Here is a 19,022-nt window from a genome sequence, read left to right as displayed (position 1 = left end):
GGCACTGTTGTTTCATGTGTCCTTGTGCGGAGTGGGAAACAAGAGCCCCAGCTCAGCTGAAATGGTTTTATTGTGTGTGTTCTCCCCTCAGCACTGTGTGTCAGTTTGCTTTGATGGGTGAATAGATGGAGATCACAACTGACTGAAGTGTCTGGAGGGGCCCACAAGAAATCTGGAGAGAGGGGCTGGAGTGACAGGACAAGGGGGAATGGCTTCCCATGGGCAGAGGGCAGGGTTAGATGGGACACTGGGGAGAAATCCTTCCCTGTGAGGGTGGGAAGGGAGGGTCTGGCACAGGCTGCCCAGGGAATCTGTGGCTGTCCCATCTGTGGAAGTATCCAGGTTGGATGGGGTTTGGAGCAGCCTGGGACAGTGGAAGCTATCCCTGCCCACGAGATGGTCGTTGAAGTTCTTTCTAACCCAAACCATTCTATAACTGAATATGTGATGTGCTGGCTTTGACTGCTAGCATTGGAATTCTCATTTTGGAAGAAAATTTCATTTTGGCTGTAGTGTGGAATTTGAGGGTAGACGGGATTGCACTCCAGTGAGTGTAAACCTTTTGTGAGTGTCAGTCACCTGATGAATATATAAAAGCTGAGCATCATTAAACCCCAGGAGATACCCTGCTTGGAAGCAATAGATTTAACTGTGGCATTCACAGCAACGAGAAAGCAGGGCCAGACCTAAACTTGGTTCTGCTGGAGCCCAGCCAGGTAAGGAGGAAGAGAGAAGCACGAAGGTGTGGTTGAGACAAGGATAGTCCGGTGTTAGTTTACACATTCCATTAATTAGTGCTGCATCCGGGCTGTTGGCCGATCATCAGAGCCTTGATTTTAAAAACGAAGTTTCCAACAGCAAAGTGGAACCCAGTTCTGTGGAATGCTGGTGATGGTGTATTCCCTCCCAGCTGTTTTAACCAACATCGAGGAGTTCAATCCTTAAAATGTTTGGAGCACCTACTGCATCACGGTAAGTGTATAAACCTGACTTTTAGAGTGGCTTTCAAGATTCTGGTCAGAAAGTGCTTATTGACAAAGATGGCATGGAGGCCTGGCTCTGCTCTGGGGAGCTCTACAGTGTCAAAGTGGTGCCCACAAATGAGCCTTGAAGCAAAATGAGGAAGAAGGTTTGGCCAGCTGTGACATTTGCATCTGCTCAAGGCTGAAGCTGTTGCTTCATGAAAAGAAAACCGGGGGTGAGCTTGGTGCAGAAATGGCGCTGGATGGAAATAAAAACAAACCCCAAATACTGGACAAAGCAAGGGGTATGTTTATCGGGGGGGGGGGGGGGGTAAAGGCCGTGCCCGTGAGCTCTGTCTCAGCGCTACAGAGCTGCAACTTATGTGGGAACTCTGGTGGTGCCTCTGTGACATTTCCAAACAACTCTTTTCCAAATCGCCCCTTTAGGTGATGATTTGGGCAATCGTTCGGTGCGAGGGAGCTGGCGCAGGTAACCCGGTTTGCCCCCAGCCGACCTGACACTGCAAGCCTGGTGTTTGCACGGGGCAAGGGGAGGAGGCGTTGCCGGGACCGGCGGGGTCCGTGTCCCTCCGAGGCAGACGCGGGGAGCCCGCAGCGGGGTCGGCGGCAGCGGGAGCGGCCGGGGCTCTGCACTGCATCCCGCGGGGAGGTGACCGGGGCCGCGCGGCCCGGGGGGGGGGAATTAAACACTGGGAAAAAAGATAAATAAACAGAAGAACAAAACACACCCCAAGAGCGGCTTACAGGGGGTGGGCGGGCAGGATGCGGCTGCCCGAGGGGAAACCTGCCCTTCCCCGGGGCGGAGCGGGGCCTCCCTCTCTCCCTCCCTCCCTCCTTTCATCGCTCCCTCCCTCCTTCCCTCCCTCCTTCCCTCGCTGCCGCCGCCGGAGCGGAACCGAAAGCGAAGGCGGCGCCGGCCAGCCGCGCTCCGGCCCAGCTGCGGGGGCTGCGGGGTCCCGGGGTCGCTCCCCGGCAGGTCGGTGCTGCGGGGAGGCCGGGCGGGCCCGGGCGGGGGATGCGCCCGCGGCGGCGGAGACAAAGCCGCACCCGGAGGAGCGGGCGGGCGGGGGCGGCCGAGCCGGGGATGGAGCGGGGATGGAGTCGGGGCTGCGGCTGGCGAACGGCATCGCCTCGGACGGGGCCGTGTCGCGGCGGCCTGTGCGGACACCCCGCGGTGCGGGCTCGCTGCTGTCATTTCCCCGTCCCGCCCGGGCCCCGCGGACACCCCGCTGCCGCCGGCCCGACACGTGCGGCGGTACCGGCGGGTGCGGCGCGGCAATGGGACCGGGCACCGCCTGTCCCACAGACCCCACCGGGGATTGAGGGACGGGATCAGGGGTGCTAGGCAAAGATAGGCCATGGGACTGGGGAAAGGGAGAGTTTTAAGGTCAAGGGGTAAGCGAGAGGGGGTAGGAGCTGGTGGAGAGACTGTGTACAGAGGACGGGTCTCGTTAGAAGCCACAGGTTGGGTTGCTGCTAGTGACAGTGTGGTTAGGAGGTGGGATGCAGCCCTGCAGCCACGTGTACGGCACAGAGCATCAGGAGCATGATGGTAACAGTCAAGACCAAGAGCCGAAGTGAGATGACCACGGGAAGCTGATGCGATGGAGCTGTGGGCTGACTGCAATGCTGCAGAGGCAGAAACCACCCCTGGGGACAGGACCAGTTTGTCCTCAGGGCCAGGGGGACCGCGCTGGGGAGAGGATGTGTGCTGGCTGTGGGCACCAGAGCTGCCTTCATGGCCCACACCCACAGAAACAGCCTCTCTCCTGGGAGAAGGAGCCCGTCCTTCTCCTGGCTCTCCATGAGCACTTTCTCTTGGGAAAACAAACAAACCCCAAAACCCATACCTGAGTGTGCTGTGAGGGGTGTCTGATGGACCAGCGCTGTTCTGGGGAGGTAATTTGGAGGAGCCTTTGCTTTCAACTCTGCCCTAATGTCTTTTAAGTGGTGTTCCATTCCACGAGCTGCTCTCATTTCCTCTCTTGTGGGCATCATGGGCTGGAGCTGATGTTTCCAGGAAAGCTGGGAGTCGCTTGGCAGTGCTGGACAAGGTGATGGATGTGTCCTAAGCTTATCTTGGCCCCTGCTCAACACCATCTCTGGAGCTTATGCCCTTTTGGGATACTTGTTGTATTGCTCCAGCAGCATTAGGCAAAATTATAAAGACGTTTTTGTGACCTGCTGCTGGGTGTTGTGACACTACAATGCTACTAGCCTGGCTTTGCACTTTTTTCTTTCCACCCTGTGTTGTCTGGGCCAGGCAGTGCAGGAGGCTTCTCCATTCACCCTGGGGATGATGAAAAGCTTCACTGCTTGGGCACAGGGACCTGTCCTAGATGCACAAGCACCTGTTTCCAGTATCTCATAGATTTGGGTGTCCTCTGACTTCTAGAGAAGCTGCTGAGAGATTTTTTTCCCATTAAAAGTCAGGTGAGGGATGCATATGGTCTTTGTATACTACAGTGACTAATATATTTCTGGCAAGGTATGTGCTCACCCGTAGGAAGGGAAACTGTGATCGATGCCCCCCTTGCTGCAGATGACACCACTCTTGGCACGGGCACTTCCACCACTGACCGTGACTGGGGAAAGCAAAATAGCCACTGGACTCTGCCCAGGGAGACCAATAACTGCCCCAGGCTGGCCCTTGCTTGGCTTTTAACCAACCTTCAGAAGTAGCAAGGGAGGATCTCTGCAATTAAAATCAGCCCTGGTTTTGGTGTTTTGAGTTCAGTTTTGTTATAGACAGCTGAAGTTGCACTTTGTGAGCTGACCCCCATGGAAGGATGGATGGAAGGGTCACTGCTGAGCTGCCACCAAGTCTTACTCCCTTGGGAGTCTGATCCTGACACTGTGCCTGGCCTTGCCACAGTGACGAAAGTGTGGGGAAGGCGAGAGTGCTGCCCTTGCATCTGGGTAGAAAAACAGCACTAGGAGGGAAGTGCAGGTAGATGCATCCGTATGCTCTGGTTTAAATCCCTGCAGCCAGTGCTGGCTGCAAGGTGTCACCCTCTGCACTCACCAGAATTGGTCAGCATGATCCCCTCCCAGCACATCCAGCAGGGCCAGGCGGGGCCCACGCGCTCTCAGCAGAGCTGGGGTGGCCGAGGGGGGCTGTGAAAATCCCTCACCCTCGCGGGGGCTGATTTCACTCCCATTTGCTTCCGCTCAAGCCACGTGGATGCTGAGCGAGAGGGAGAGCTGCTGCCAGGGTTTCACAGACCTCTTTTCATTTTAATATCCCTCTCCTTGCTGAATTAGATGCGAGACTGATTGCTTCGATAATCCTGCTGCAGCCGCTATGGGTTATGTATGGATTGCAGCCAAAAGCTGTGCCGATAAATCATTCCTATACACCAGGCTGTTATATTTCCTGAGGATTTTGTGGGCATGTGCTGCTCCCTTTTACATAAGGATCTGCTGGAGTTCATACCAGAATGTGCTGCTTTTCCCCAGGCAAGGGCGTGGATGGGTTGGTGAAGCCAAAGCCCCCAGGCTGTATTTTCTCTCTGTGGGATTACTGCCCTCGTTTTAGCTCTTTCACTTTTCTCTCTGTCTGGGAATTCAGCAGTTCTTCTCCTTCTCCTCCTCATATGCTTATTAAGGATAATAGGGCTGTGTTCAACAGTGTGACCCTACTTTTGGGTTTCTCTCTGGGGAAGTGTCATCTCAGAGGGCAATTTCTTAAAACCCCCATCCTCTGACCCTTTGCATACATGCAGAGGGAAAACCCCTCTGACTTCCCACTTCAGCCAATGTTATGATGGGTCTTGGATGACTTTTAGTTTACAGAGCCTGGGGAAGCCTGCTCGAATTAATCAGACTTGATATGTTTATCCTGGTCAAGCCAATTAACTCCCGCCAGCCAGGACATGCTCAGCTCTCAAGTGTGACTGAGACTTCATAACTCAATTTTGCTCAAGCCTGACAAAGTTTATCAGGATGCAGGCGATGCTGTGGGGGCAGGATAGGATGCCCACTGTGCTGTGGCACTGCTGGGGATGGGTGTTGCTACCAGCAATGTTCCTGGGGTGGTTTCATCCCAAGGCTGCCCCGATGAGCTGCCTTTTTTGGTGTGGCCGCAGAGCACGGTGAGGGTAGAGGGCACAGCATTCTGGATCAGCTCCGGCTTCAGGGCAGCTATTTATATGTGCCCACTGGAGGGGTGCCCAAAGCAGGCCAGGCAAATGGCCTCAAGATTCATCCCTGTGAATTCAGGATGAATGGGGGGGCTGCCTGTTTGTTTTAATCCATTTGGGACTGCATTAAAACACGCTACCGTGGACTGCCAGCAGCACTGTGGGGGGAATTTGACTTGGCTGGTGGCTCCTGGCTCTCTCATGCAGCAAAGCCCCATCCAAGAGCAGATTCAGCCCCATGAAACTCGGCGTTTCTGGAATAGTTTGTCCTTGTTGCTGTTCATTGGCTTATTTATAGCCTCCCCATCCCTGTGCTTCTCCATGCCTCGGAGCAGCGAGTGGTGCTGCATTGGCTTCAGCTCCAGGCCGATCCCACTTGGGCACAAAAGCTCTGCTTTATAGATCAGTGTTGAAAACAGCAATTAGGGCATTGTGAAGCCTCGAGGACGGGGGAGACGATTTGATTTCTGTACTTGACCCATAATTTCTGCTGGGCTGATTCAGAGTGGTTGTGCTGCGGGTGCAGCACGGAAACTTCAATGGAGATGAGTGGAGCTAATTTTAACCGGCCGCCTCTTCGAGGTGTGGGAACCAGGCAGAAAAACTCTGTTCCTGCTTCTGGGCTGGTTGTTTCAGGATATTTTTTCCACTTTCCTTCTGTGGCAACTTGTTAACCTAGAAATTAAAAACAGCACCAGCGTTGGGGCAGGGGAGAGCGATGGTTTACAGCCAACCAACCACTGAACAGCTCCAGGTGCTGTGAGGTGCCTGGGATGTGTGAATTAACATAATTTTCTCCTATTTTTTAATTATCACTTAATTATTTGATTAATTTTGTTTTTTAATTTGTTGCTAACAGTTTTCTCATTTATCTCAAGGTCTGGGGACCTGAGTTTTGCACAGAAGGCCACAGGGCGAGGAACAGGAATCACTGGCAATGATGGGACGTGGGAGAAAGGATTGAGCCAGGGGGCTGGTCCTGCACCCCACACTTGGTAAGTGGATTCCTGTGCCCTTGAACTGCTTTTTCTGGGGGGACTTGGCAGAGATGTGACCTCTTGGAGCAGTAAAGTAGGGAGCTCAGTAGTATTTATGCCTGTATAGTGCAATTCTTTATCCTGCCCCTTTGAAACAACCCCTTTGGAAAATAGTGGAGATGATGGAGTTGTTATTCCCTGGAGGTGTTTAAATAAAAAGGGTGGAAGGAGCAGTGGCGGCAGCCTTGGGGTTGAGTCTGGCTCTGACCTGGGGTCTGTCCCATGGCAGGGTGATTGTGCATCCCGGTGCCATCCTGCACGACTGCCCTTGGCTTCACCATTCCCTATGGAATAAATAAATCAATCTATAACACAATGACCAGCAGGAAATCCTGCTTTCTGAGAGCCTGGCTGACCCAGCCTGTGTTTGCAGGCACATCTCCCAGCCACAGCATGGCCAGGATGAGGCCATCGGTCCCTCCACGCCGCCACGTGTCCCCAGCAGCTCAGCCGCCCCACAGCCCCTCTGCTGCGCCGCAGGCTGCGGCCGCCGAGCCCCCGCGGCGCTGCGGGACCCCCCGGCGCTGAGCCCCGGCAGCATGGCCTCGCTCATCGTGGTGACCGAGCACGAGGGCACGGGCAGCGCCAGCGAGGAGGAGATGGACGTGCCCGGCAGCGAGGCCTTCGGGGATGGCCGCAAGCTGCACCTCTCCGGCCGCAAGCTGTCCCTGCAGGAGCGGCCGCAGCCTGCGCGCTCGCCCGGCCACGGGGACACCAACCAGCGCTTCATCTACCCCTCCCTCCCTTACTCCCCGGTGACGTCCCCGCACTCCTCCCCACGGCTGCCGCGGCGGCCCACGGTGGAGTCCAACCGTGTGTCCATCACAGGATTGCAGGTGAGAGGGATGAACATTGCAGGTGAGGGGGATGAATGTTACAGTGAGGGGGATGAACATTGCAGGTGAGGGGGATGAATGTTACAGTGAGGGGGATGAAAACGCTGCTCCTGCATTTCTCCTGGCCCCATCTGCCTGGATTTTCCCACTGCATTTCTTCTCGCTTATTTTTTTTGGGGTAAACCCCCATGGGATGTCTGCAGATGTGGGCAGGGGGCAGTGGAATATCCTGGGCCGCGGGGATAGCCCTCAGGGAGGTGAGACCCCAACTCACCAGTTTTCATGCCTTTTGCTGATGCCACCAATTCTCATGGCTGTGTTTGATGGAAGCCAGGAGTGCAAGTTTCTTTCTTCACCCCTTCAAAATAAACAGAGAAGTTTACTGAGATATAAAGAGAAAACAGGCCTGCCTGCCCCCAGCCTGACAGAAAACAGGCAGCAAGTGGCTGCTGTGCCCAGAAGAAATAAAATTACTCGGCGCCAGGTCACCAGCGTTAAACCCCTCAGGGCTCTGGCGATCTATCGCTCTGGTTCCACATGAGTGGACAGGACGGGATCGCCTGCCCTGTTAACATTTGCAATTAGCCATCTATAAACACACCAACGTGTGCCTTGGTGGGTGGCTTTTGTGGCTTATGAATCAAAGCTGCCCAGCCCCACGCAGGTTCTTGGGCAGGGCAGGATGGGGTGTGAGTTTGCAGAGAAAGTTTTGCTGGAGATTTAAAAGGAGAAGAGCAAATGGGAGCAGTTTTGTGGCTCATGCCAAACTTCCCTGCTCTCTCCCCGCAGGACTGTGTGCAGCTCAACCAGTACAAGCTGAAGGATGAGATCGGGAAGGTGAGTATTGGGTTTGGGTTGGGAGGATGTCAGGCTTGCTTTCACTTTCCAGTCATGGGAATGCTCCAGAATGGGAGCAAGTCCAGCCACTCACGTCTTTGTTGCTTGCTGTTTTGTTCTGAGCGGTGCCAATGAATTGTATATTTTTAAAATTATTACTAATTTTCCCCCTTCCCCCTCCCACCCACGCAATGGGGCATTTGAAGCTTTTCTTTGCTGTCAGTGTGATGTCAGACTGTACAACCCCCTGCTCGTCCCAGCATCTCCCACCAGCTCTGTGATCCCTGTGGGGTGGGTTTGCAGAGGAGCCCAGAGCCCAGTTTGGTGATGTGGGTTTTCTGGATTGTCCCTAACTTGTGCCCCATGGCTGTGCCCCTCTCCAGGGCTCCTATGGGGTGGTGAAGCTGGCCTACAACGAGGATGACAACACCTACTATGTGAGTAACACATGGCCCCAGAGTCTGCAGCAGGGCAGGAGGGAAGGGGATGGATCCCCTCTGCTGACTCCCTGCCCCATCCCACCAGCCACATTTTATCCTTGACTTGCCCCAAATTCCACATTTGTTCCCCTTTTGCAGGCAATGAAGGTTCTCTCAAAAAAGAAGCTGATGAGACAGGCGGGCTTCCCCCGTAAGTGGCAGAAAGCCTTTTGGGGTGGGGATATCTTGGGGGTTGTTCCCAACTGGACACATCTCTGCCTTTCCCGCAGGCCGCCCGCCGCCCCGCGGGGCCAAAGCTGCTTCCGAGGGCTGCCTGCAGCCCAGAGGGCCCATCGAGCAGGTCTACCAGGAGATTGCCATCCTGAAGAAGCTGGACCACCCCAACGTGGTGAAGCTGGTGGAGGCAAGTGCTGGCCTCTTTCCAAAACTCATCATTGAGCGTGACAGAGCCTGAATGCTGCAGGGATGGGCTGGGTGAAGGGGAGTGACCCTAGAACGGGGCAAGAGCAGGTCCTGCCTTTGGGAGAATTGTGTTTGCCTTGGTGTAGAGGGTTTTTTATTCTCACTTCCCAAAAGATCTTTTCTTCCCTGCTCCGAAAAAGAAATGCTCAGAAAAAATGTTTCTTCTGTGGAGGAAACAAGAGCTGAGACAGGTTTTGGGGAAGAACTGGTGTTTCTGTGAGTTCAGCAGTGCAGCTGCCTTGCCCTCCACCCACTGCCTGTATGGAACAGTCCAAAAATCAAGAATTAAGGATGTGCAGGCTGGAGTTTATTTGGCTCATGAGTCAGATGATGCTTCCTGTGTGTTTTAAATATTTGCTTCCTTGAAGTACAGCTACATCTCTGTCCTCTTTTTTCCCTACTCTTGTGGGGAATGAGATGAGCAGACCGTGCTGATGGTGCAGATGGTGCAGAACTGAGATGGCTGCTAAATAAAATATCACAGTGCTTAATTTGCAAAGGTTTCTTGTCATTGTTTAATTGCCTTTTGTTTCTTTTGGCAGGTCCTGGATGACCCCAGTGAGGATCACCTGTACATGGGTAACTGCCCACTGCTCTGGGGTTTCAGAGGAATGGGGAAAAAGGTTCCCACTGTGTTTTGGAGCAGCTCTGTGTGCAGGGCTGGGTCTCTCCTTCACTGTGGGTATAGCCTGGATGTGCTGGAGGTGATGCAGTCTGGGTTGTGAACAGAACAAGAGTTCTTTATAGCATTTTATTGCCATTAATTCAACACCAAGACATAATTTGCCATGAGAGCCACCAATGTTGATGCTCTCAACAAGGTTGAAGCTGGAATGATAGAAAGCAGTTTTATTTCTCTGGCTTTGTGAAAAAGGCAAGAGTTTTATCCAAGGTACAAATGAGCCACATCCCAACCAGATTGCAGTTGTTGCTTCAGGTAATATACAACTTTTGAAGAAAGCATTTTTTTTTCCATCAGTTATGTTCAGCCTGTACTAGTGGAGGAGCATGTGATGCCTTCATGGCCAAGCACTGAGGTTTGGCCAGGGTGTGGGCTCAGCTTTTTTGGTAGCAAACAAGAGTTTTTGTGTGCCATGGAGGGCACTTCACAATGCTAAAGCTGCAGCACTGAGAAGATAGTTGGTAGCATCCCCTTAACTGAAAATGGGAGCAACCCAAAAGCCACATGCCTTGCATAAGACAGCATCTCCTTTTTAAAAATAACATATTATTTTTAGAAATTTTGTCATTAAAATAATTGCTTTTGTGCTGAGGCTGTGCTCACAGGAGCCATACCTTGTAAGTGATCTGTAATCACCTTCTCTTTTGTGTTGCAGTGTTTGAGCTGGTGAAGCAGGGGTGAGTACTAAATTCCAGATTTAATCCTACTAACACTTGAATGTGAAATGGGTTTGTGGGCTGGGTTTGGCCACCCAAGGTGGGAATGGGGTGCAGAGGTGATGGGGAAGTTCGTGGTTGGGGCTTGAGGTTTTAGTAGCATTTCCCTGGCCTGGTTACAGCTGAGTACTGTGTGCCTGTGTTTGGGGTTGTGTGCTGCCACCAGGCAGTGACAAAGCCTTTGGGCCCTGTTTCAGCAAATCCAGGTAGGGAATGAACTTCATTCTCTGTTGCCTTTGCAGCCCTGTGATGGAAATCCCAACCTTGAAACCTCTCAGTGAGGACCAGGCTCGCTTCTACTTCCAGGATCTGATCAAGGGCATTGAATACTGTAAGTGTCTCTGCAAAAAGGTGGGATTTGTTATTTTTGGGTTTTTTTTTCTGAACACCTGGAGCTGGCCTTTTTGCTGGTGTGCACTGCCTTTTCTCATGCTGCACAGGGGCTTTTTAAAGCTGGGGCTGGTTGTGGTCTTAGCAGAAAGAGCCACACAGAGCCCTCATGGCACCTTTGCTGCAAACCAGTGCTGCTGCTGCACCACTCATTGTCCCTCTGGCTGCAGTGCACTATCAGAAGATAATCCATCGGGATATTAAACCTTCCAACCTCCTCGTGGGGGAAGATGGGCACGTCAAGATCGCCGACTTCGGAGTGAGCAACGAGTTCAAGGGAACTGATGCCCTCTTAACCAACACAGTGGGCACTCCTGCCTTCATGGCCCCAGAGACCCTCTCAGAAACCAGGAAAATCTTCTCTGGAAAGGTATTTAATAGTAATTTGAAGGGTCTTGGACTAACCTTGCACACACAGGAGTCTTGTTGTAAATTTAACTATGCTTTCTTCACTCTGCAGGCCTTGGATGTCTGGGCCATGGGGATCACACTGTACTGCTTCGTGTTTGGGCAGGTAATGAGATGGATTTTTCAGTGCTGTTGGTGTTTTGGGGGGTTGGTTTGTGCCTCCCATGTTCCAGATAATCAGTGGGACTGGCACCTTGTGTCCCTGTTGGAGCTGAGTGGAGATGAGGATGTGTGGATGGAAATTGGAAACCTCTGTCTGTCTCTGGGATGGGTGCAGCCAAAAGGATTTGGTTTCTGTTCTTCCCCAGTGGAAAAATTCCGTGCCTGGGCAGATTTCTTAGGAAAGTAGCTCTTAAAGTAATTGGTAATTTTTGGTTGCATGTTTTTTTCATTGTGTTTAAAAGTAGACATTTATATAATTAAAAATCTTCTGGAATTTCCCTGTAACTGGATCTTTGCTCTCCTTCAAATTCTGTGAGATCCTGATGCTCCTCTGGCTGCCCCACTTGTGCCCCTTAACAGAGGTTGTTGCTTTCCTCATTGCTCTTTTTCTTCATGGTAGTGCCCTTTTATGGATGAAAGGATCTTGAGTTTACACAATAAAATCAAGACCCAAACGTTGGAGTTCCCAGACCAGTAAGTACTCAAAAACAAAAACAGGCCATCAACCCAAATTTTACAGTTCATTTGAGTTGTTTCTCAAGCACTCCCTGGGTAGGGCTGGCCTTGCTCTGCTGTGGTTTTGCAAAATTCAGGCTTTGAGTTGGTCTCTCCCTGCCCTGTGCATGTGGGATCACAATTCACATTGCCTCAAAAGGGAATATTTTGCTTTTTCAGGGGGTTTGGAGAGGAGGGGGTGTACAAGAACCCAAAGCTGCCTCCCTGTTTGGGCTGCAGTAGTAGCTGGCACTGAGGTGTAGAACAGAGGCAGCATCCATCCCTTTCCTCATCTCATCTTTCCCCTCTTCCTTCCACAGGCCAGAGGTTACGGACTTCTTGAAGGATTTGATTTCACGGATGCTGGATAAAAATCCCGAATCTAGGATTTCGGTCCCAGAAATCAAGGTACTGACCCAGCTTCCTGGTGCTGGCTGTGGCTTCACTTCTGTTGGGTTCTCCTTGCTCGGCTTTTTTTGGGAGTCAGTTTGATCGCGCCAGGCTAGGTCCTCTCCCTGTGCCCAGGGCCCCTGGGCAGGTAAGTCCCAGCTCCTTCCCCTGCTCTGGGACCTGCTCAGCTTTGGGACCTTTGGTGCCTATAGAAATAGCAGGCAAAAGGAAATCCCCTGAGTACAGTATTTCCTCTGCTACCAGGAAAGTACTGTGCAACAGCCTTTCGCAGGAGATTTCTGGTCCTTCGCCCCTGCGGGAGCCTGGAAGGGGCGAGAAGCTGAGAGAATGGAGACCAAGGTAGGGGGAAAGGATTGCGGGGGAATTGTGGAACCGCCTGTGCTCCTCCTGCAGCCGACTGAGTCACCAGGTGTGTGGGCAAGGAGAAACGGGATCTGCCTTCAGTTGTGGATTAAACCAGGTCCAGGACAAGGGCTCAGTGGGTCTCCCCATCACTGCTGCTCATATGTGTGGACTGGAATAAATCTCTCCTGCCTCCTGTGCTGTCCCATCCCTAAGATGAGAGTGAAGATAGGTCTCCTTCCCTAAAGCCCAGAGATACCCAGTGCTGTAGGTCACCAAGGTTATGGCTTGGTTGTGTAGCTGGGGCCAGCGCTGGCTCTGGAGGAGCCACACCATGGCATTTTCTGTCTGGGCTGTGCTGGGGTGAGCTGGCTCACCAGTGACATGGCACAGCCCTGCCCTGCTCCCTGGTGTTCCAGGAGCACGTAGGGGCCATAGCTTGGATTAGGAGATGCGTTTGCCAGGCTTGTGTTGTTTCAGTTGTGAAAAAGAGGAAATAGTTCCTGACAGGCTGTGTTATTAATTGAAGTTGCACCCTTGGGTCACCAAGAATGGAGCGGAGCTGCTGCCCACGGAGGATGAGAACTGCACCCTCGTCGAGGTGACCGAGGAGGAAGTGGAGAATTCAGTCAAGCACATCCCCAGCCTGGCCACTGTGGTGAGTACAAAGGAGTTGATGGTCTATGGATGTACAGCAGGGTCCACGCTGCCTTTTGGGGTGGCCCTGAACAGCTGGAGTTCACTGCTGAAGGGCAAAAGCATTGGGCAGGATTAGAGCAAAGACCTTCTCTCTCTTGGAAACAAGTGCTGCAAGACACTTGGGTGTCTCAGGAGCTCAGTGGACGTGGCCATACCCCACTGTGCAAAGGAATATTTTAGAGCAGTTCCAAAGGTAACTGTCAGTGGGTTGCTGGTCTTCACATTTGAGCTGGCTGCCTAAATATCACTGTATTTGCTCAGGGCAAAAGAGCATCTGGTCCAGAACCTGCCTGTGGCCAGGAGCAGGTGTTTTGGCCAGGCACAAGGAGCTCCTGCCCTGTTCTGCCTGTCCAGCCATAGGGACTGTGGGAGCTTCCCAGGATGGAGATTTTATCTGGGCCAGGATGTGCATCAGCCCCCGCCTGGAGCTATTCTTGGTGACTTCATCTCATCTCTTTTCAAGCTCAATTTTTATTCTCTGCAACCCACTGTGGTGGTGAGAACCACATTGTAACCTGTGTGCAAAGTGAAATCCTTTCTGGTTTTGAACCTAATGAATTTTGGGTGCCAGCCTTTTTGTTAGGAGAAACAGTGAGCGACCATTCACAGTTCCCTGGCATGGTGTTATCTGCCTGTAGGCACCCAGACCGTGATTTTTTTGAAGAAAAGGTTTCCCTTTGAAACACCTTTTCCATCTTATAGCTGTGCCCACATCTGTCCTCGTTTGTGGAGCTCTTTCCCTTTTGGATACCCTGCAGAGATCTCACTGACTGCAGACATTTGAATACTTAAATTCTTGCTGTGCCTTGTGATGCCCAGGCAGAAAAAACATATGTTGCTCTAAAAAGATCACCACTGGTGAGAGGTTTATCCCCTTTTTCCCCCCTTTCCCCCCCCCACCTTTTTCAGAGGGGACTTGATCAGTAGGCTCAGTCCTCCCAGCCCTGTTGAAAGCCAGGTGTGTTCATCATAGCCCAAGGCAAATTAGATTTTATTGCACCTCTTTGACTCTTGAATAACACACTGCCTCCAGGCAGATGTGGTATTTTCACATTTGCATTTGATCTCCAGAATTACCCTGTGGTGCCTGATCTTTGTGCAGCCAAGTGCAGGTGTTGACGCTCCAGTGTGAGATCTACTCACATGGCTTTGACTCTTAAAGCACCCTCGACTTCAGACACAGAATGGCTCTCTGGGCCCCGTTGGGCACAGAGGCACAGAGGGATGAGAAGCAACATCAAATGAAGCCAGGGGCTCTCAGGGATGCCCCTGCTGAGGCAGTGTCCAGTGCTTCTCACCTTGTTGTCTGCTCCCACCAGCAAAGCTAGCTGGGGTATGACAGGAAAGAATCCTGACACATCTCTGTTCCCACCAGTCTCTGATTGGTAATTTCGTATTTTGCAGCCAAAACTGGACAAATGGCCAACTTTTCAGTTTGGTTTCAGATGAACATTCAGGTAAAATTGTGCCAGTTCCTTCCCCTTTCCCTTTACAGTGAATTATTTTGCCAGGTAATCATGGAGGACTGGGAATTTGCAGGTACTGGATGCAGTAATCAGTAAAACGTACTTCTGGGGAGGAAAGAAACCTCCCAGACTTGGCTTTGTTCTCCTTTTCAGCCTCTTACACCTAGTGTGGCTCTCACCTGCTAGGGTTTCAGATGAGAACACAGCTCCTATATTAAACAGCTGGAGACTTGCAAAGATGCTTCCTTCAGAAGGAAGAGAGTCCTATAGAGGACTTGTTTTCACTGTTTTTTTTAATTACTTGAGCATGCAAGTTGGATGTTCTTGTTGCTCCTGAATGAAGGAAAAGCCCCCCTGATGAAATGCATTCTGGTTTTGCAGATCTTGGTTAAAACCATGATCCGGAAGCGATCCTTTGGGAACCCATTTGAGGGGAGCAAGAGGGAGGAGCGGTCGTTGTCTTCATCTGGGAACCTGTTGCCGTAAGTGTCATCTCCTCATCTTGGCCCCAAGAGACATTCACAGTTTTTTCTGATGCTCTGGAGGAGAAATTAAATAGTTGGGCTTTGAAACTTTCATGGGGGCCATGACTGTGACATTCACACCCCATCTGCCTGATCTGTAACTGCTTTATGGGATTTTTGTGACATGGAATATCCTGCTGTTCTGATGGGATGAAAAACATCTTTTTATGGTACTTCCAGCCTGTTACCTGGGGAGAGATGACACATGCACAGCTTCCCAAAGATCCCATGGCAGGGAAGGGTCAGAAACTGGTGTCTCATGGCCTGCTTTGCCTTTTTCTGAGTCGCTCAGCAGCTGTTGTATTTTCTTTGAAAACAGGAAACAAGGCAGTGAAGACAACCTGAAATGCAACGACTTGCCCAACGTGGGAGAGCAGGAACTTCTTTCTTGAACGTGGGACTTTACGGTTCTGTTGAGCAGCTCAGTCCAGGGCACGTCACCAAGTGTGCGCTGGGGACGAGTGACCAGAGCAAACACAGCATGACATGGCGCTATCTCAGTACAATGCTGGATGTAGAGCTCACATAGCAGCATGTTATCACACCTTATCAGATTATTTGCCATAAACACGGAACATCTCCCATCCCTTGGACTGCTGACTTCTGGTGGGAGAGGCGCTGGCAGACAGCGGAGAGGTGAGCGGTAGTGGTGAGCAGCAACAGGGCTTTGCAAAACAAAACCCACAGCAGCCAAAGGAAAATGTGTTTGGAACTGCTTTTAGCTGGTTTTAATGCCAATAATGTGCAGGGACTGACGCCAGCGTCCCAGGGGCACGATGCCCATTGCGTGGCCGTGGGCACGTGCAGAAGGGTGAAGCTTTTGCCAAGTGGGATACGCAGCAGTAAAACCACGTGTGCACTTTGAGAGTTCACAACCTACCAGGAATGTTGTTGCATCTATTTCTTGTCGTTCTGGCTTGTTTTTAATTGACACCTTTTTAACTGCATGGGAACAAAGCAAAAACCCACCTTTTCAGCTTTTTAAAGAATGCCTATCTTTGTGAGCCAAGTTGTATGAAACAGCATCTTCAGGATGTTCAGAAAGTGAGGTTAATTACCTCCTCAGGTAATTAACACCTTTCCAGAGGCCTTGGTCTGACCAGGACTTGGTAAGTTAGGTATTCAGTGTATGAAAGAAAAGGTATTTAAGGGCTTAAGTTCAGTTTGAACTATTTTTTGCTGCAGACATATGAGTGGAAGGTGGTGTTTAGAATGTTTTAAACAACAGAAGAAGCACTAACAGTTTGTTTCTAAATCTTTTACTCAATCTAGGTAGATATAGTATAAAATATAAAATTCAGGGTAAAATCCTTCACTTCCATGTACATTACATGGTTTACTACAATTAAAAATAATACAACTTATGCTGGTTTTAAAGTATAGACTTAGGGCTTGCTTAGAATTTAAGAACTTAATGATTAGTTAGTAATTTTCAAAGAAACGTTTGTTTTCCAAACTCTTAATCTGGATTCTGGGGCCAATGCTATGTATTTTTTGCAAGTTTGTTACCAGTAATTTGTGAATGCCTGTGGATCAGAGGCTTGTTAGTACATTAAGTGTATATCTAGTTCATGGATTGTTTCTTACCAAGAGCTCTTTCACCTTCAGTCAGATTACTCTGATTATTTGTGGTGCTTGTACAAAATAACAATCTGTCTTGTGGTGGGAGAGACTCTGGTCCAGACTCACTTTCCCAAGTTCTCTGGGCTCGGACAAAGCTGGAGAATGAGGAGCCAGGGTTTGCCTGAGGAAAGGGGTCACGGTAAGTACAGCTGTTCTGTGGATACAGCATGGGACTAGGGGGAAAAGGTCTGATTTTTTTCCTTTCTCAGTCTGATGTGGTTGTGTGACCCTGAATGAGGCATTTGATGTACCTGACAGAGAAGGAGGATTTGAGTCTCCCAGGCTTGTGAGGGACTGATAAGGTGTAATTCTTTGGCCTTGGGAAGAAGACACTACGAGACTGCCAAGTGTCTTGATTAATGTTAAGATCTCTGCCTGTTAACCCTGGCCATGGATGCCCTGCCTTTAAAAAGTGACTATTCCCTGTCTTCCTTTATTTTACCCTGGACAGCACAAGCAGCAGTATGCCAAGGTCCTTGGCCCTGCTGCAGTCAGTCCTGGCCTGGTAATTCCTGGTTAAGACTGGTTTTTGTTAAAACCAGGACAGCATTAGCAAGGGTGCAGATGCCTACCCAAACTGTCCCTTACACCTTTTGATCACTTGAAGTGATGTTCCCCCTAAACTGCAATTTATTATGGAAGTATTGTGCTGCTGGCCTCTCCCAAAGCCAGTGAGGACAACTGGTGGTTTAGGAGCAATACTATGGAGTTTGGAGCCATAAGACGTGCACTGTTTTCCTCCCATTTTAGTCCGAGGCTATGCCAAAGCCCTGCAGCTTCAGCTATGGGAAAACCAAACAGGTAACTTGGGGGCCAGCACTGCTACAGCTGCCTGCTCCCCCTTTCCTACACAGGACTTTTCATTGTGGAAATGTGTGTGAGTGGGCAGCCTGGTTCTCTAACTCTGCAAGTGGACTTGATCTGCAAAAAAAAAAAAAAAGCTAGGAGATCCAATTCTTCGTAGGTCGTGCATATTAATTGTGTGGTGTGTTCGCTAGAGGTGTGTTGTAGAGATCTCTGTGCTGCCCACCCCTGGTTGTGATTTGTCATGTGAGACAGTTTACATTGACCAAACAGGTCTGCCAGTTGTAGTGCAGCTTCTCAACAGCTGTACCATCTCCCTGATGCCCAGCCAGTCCCTGGGCCTCAGATACTCCCACTGATCAGTGTCTGACTGCCTGCACGGGCTTGGTTCTAAAGGATGCTAAACTCAGCACTTCCCCAAGGTGCTCTCCAAACCGAGTGTCCCTCGGTGCAGGCTCTGCTGGGGCTGCAGCCAAATGCACATTTCGGAAAGAAACGCAATGTGGATTTTTCTGGTTGGTCAGCTCTGTTGAAAGCATAAAGCGTGGCCATGTGAGGGAGATCTCTCTAAATGCATGAGCTGTTAGAGAAGCTGTACTGTGTATATAAACCTGCTCAGTTCCCCAGCTGCTGTTCCTTAGTAGTAATTCTGGCTTTCTCCTTATAGTGAAGTGAACATTTTGCTTGTGCCTTGGAACTGGGCGATAGCTTGATTTCCCCATCTCCCTTCCTTCCAAGCAAGCCCGGTGCTGACTGTGGGCTTATTGCTGGGTACTAAGCCGTTTTGGCTCTGAAAGCACACAGGAAAGTGCTAAGGGGAAACCAGGCCTCTTATCTGAGTAGTTTTCCATGGTGGTCCCCTCTTACCTATCAGGCAATTGATCTGTTTCTTTTCTAAGGTCCTGAACTATTCCTGATTTTTATACTGTTTGTTTAATGACCAAGGCTTGTGTTTCACTCCTACCCCTTTATTATGCATTTAACTTTATCAGGTGTATCAAGTTTAAATACTGTGTATTTACCACTTTTAAATTATATTACCTAAGAAGAAAAAATAAACCAACAACTAAGTGTTTTTCCACACAGGTGTTCAAGCTTCACTGTACAAGTTGAAATAAATGACATGTAACCAAACCAGAGTTAGTTGATCAAGTGGAACCATTATTCTATTTGAGTGGTCTTCATCAAGCTGTGAGAGTTTGGTTGTTGAAAGAGGAAAGCATTCTCCTGTGTTATTGAAGTCTGGTGCTCTACCATTACTGGGGATCTTGGGCTGAGACCACAGCAGCCCAAGCCACTGTATAATCCAAACTGACTGTTCACATGCACAGACTGGAGCACTGACTCTTGGAGCTGGGACACAACTTAGTGCTCAACAGCAGCAGGCACTTAAAGAATAAAGCAAAATGATAATGCTGTGCTTCACCCACTGTACTGCTGGAGAAAAGCAGCCAGGATGCTGGAGGTATGGAATAGATCCTAGGGCTCTGTAACACCAGAAAAGGTTCAGAGAAAGGGATGACCTGGACTTTATGGATCAATATTATCACTAGATATGCTCAA

General features: G+C 50.5%; 1 protein-coding gene across 2 annotated transcripts; it reads left to right on the top strand.

Annotated features, from left to right (window-relative positions):
- Positions 1–849: 849 nt before the first annotated feature.
- Positions 850–18,598, top strand: CAMKK2 (calcium/calmodulin dependent protein kinase kinase 2). 2 transcript variants are annotated; one of them, XM_056504318.1, is made up of 18 exons: positions 1,818–1,959; positions 6,004–6,120; positions 6,536–6,998; positions 7,788–7,835; positions 8,219–8,272; positions 8,414–8,465; positions 8,545–8,678; positions 9,280–9,316; positions 10,075–10,096; positions 10,378–10,466; positions 10,696–10,895; positions 10,986–11,039; positions 11,496–11,569; positions 11,911–11,998; positions 12,245–12,340; positions 12,873–13,001; positions 14,890–14,990; positions 15,352–18,598. In XM_056504318.1, exons 3-18 carry the CDS (start codon positions 6,702–6,704, stop codon positions 15,422–15,424), a joined length of 1,548 nt encoding a protein of 515 aa, XP_056360293.1. In that variant the 5' UTR covers positions 1,818–1,959; positions 6,004–6,120; positions 6,536–6,701; the 3' UTR covers positions 15,425–18,598. The 2 variants fall into 2 exon arrangements, with proteins under 2 accessions (XP_056360292.1, XP_056360293.1); XM_056504317.1 differs by lacking the exons at positions 1,818–1,959; positions 12,245–12,340 and adding an exon at positions 850–972.
- The last annotated feature ends 424 nt before the right edge of the window (positions 18,599–19,022 follow it).

Source organism: Oenanthe melanoleuca, chromosome 15, assembly GCF_029582105.1.
Source record: "Oenanthe melanoleuca isolate GR-GAL-2019-014 chromosome 15, OMel1.0, whole genome shotgun sequence".
Taxonomy (NCBI): domain Eukaryota; kingdom Metazoa; phylum Chordata; class Aves; order Passeriformes; family Muscicapidae; genus Oenanthe; species Oenanthe melanoleuca.
This window is presented reverse-complemented; position numbering and strand designations above follow the sequence as displayed.

Bases quoted from the DNA above. Each gene is read 5' to 3' on its own strand.
- CAMKK2 (XM_056504317.1), top strand. From the start codon at position 947: ATGTTTGGAGCACCTACTGCATCACG. The intron at 10,896-10,985 runs GTATTTAATAGT...TTCACTCTGCAG, and splicing joins GGAAAATCTTCTCTGGAAAG to GCCTTGGATGTCTGGGCCAT. The intron at 13,002-14,889 runs GTGAGTACAAAG...CTGGTTTTGCAG, and splicing joins TCCCCAGCCTGGCCACTGTG to ATCTTGGTTAAAACCATGAT.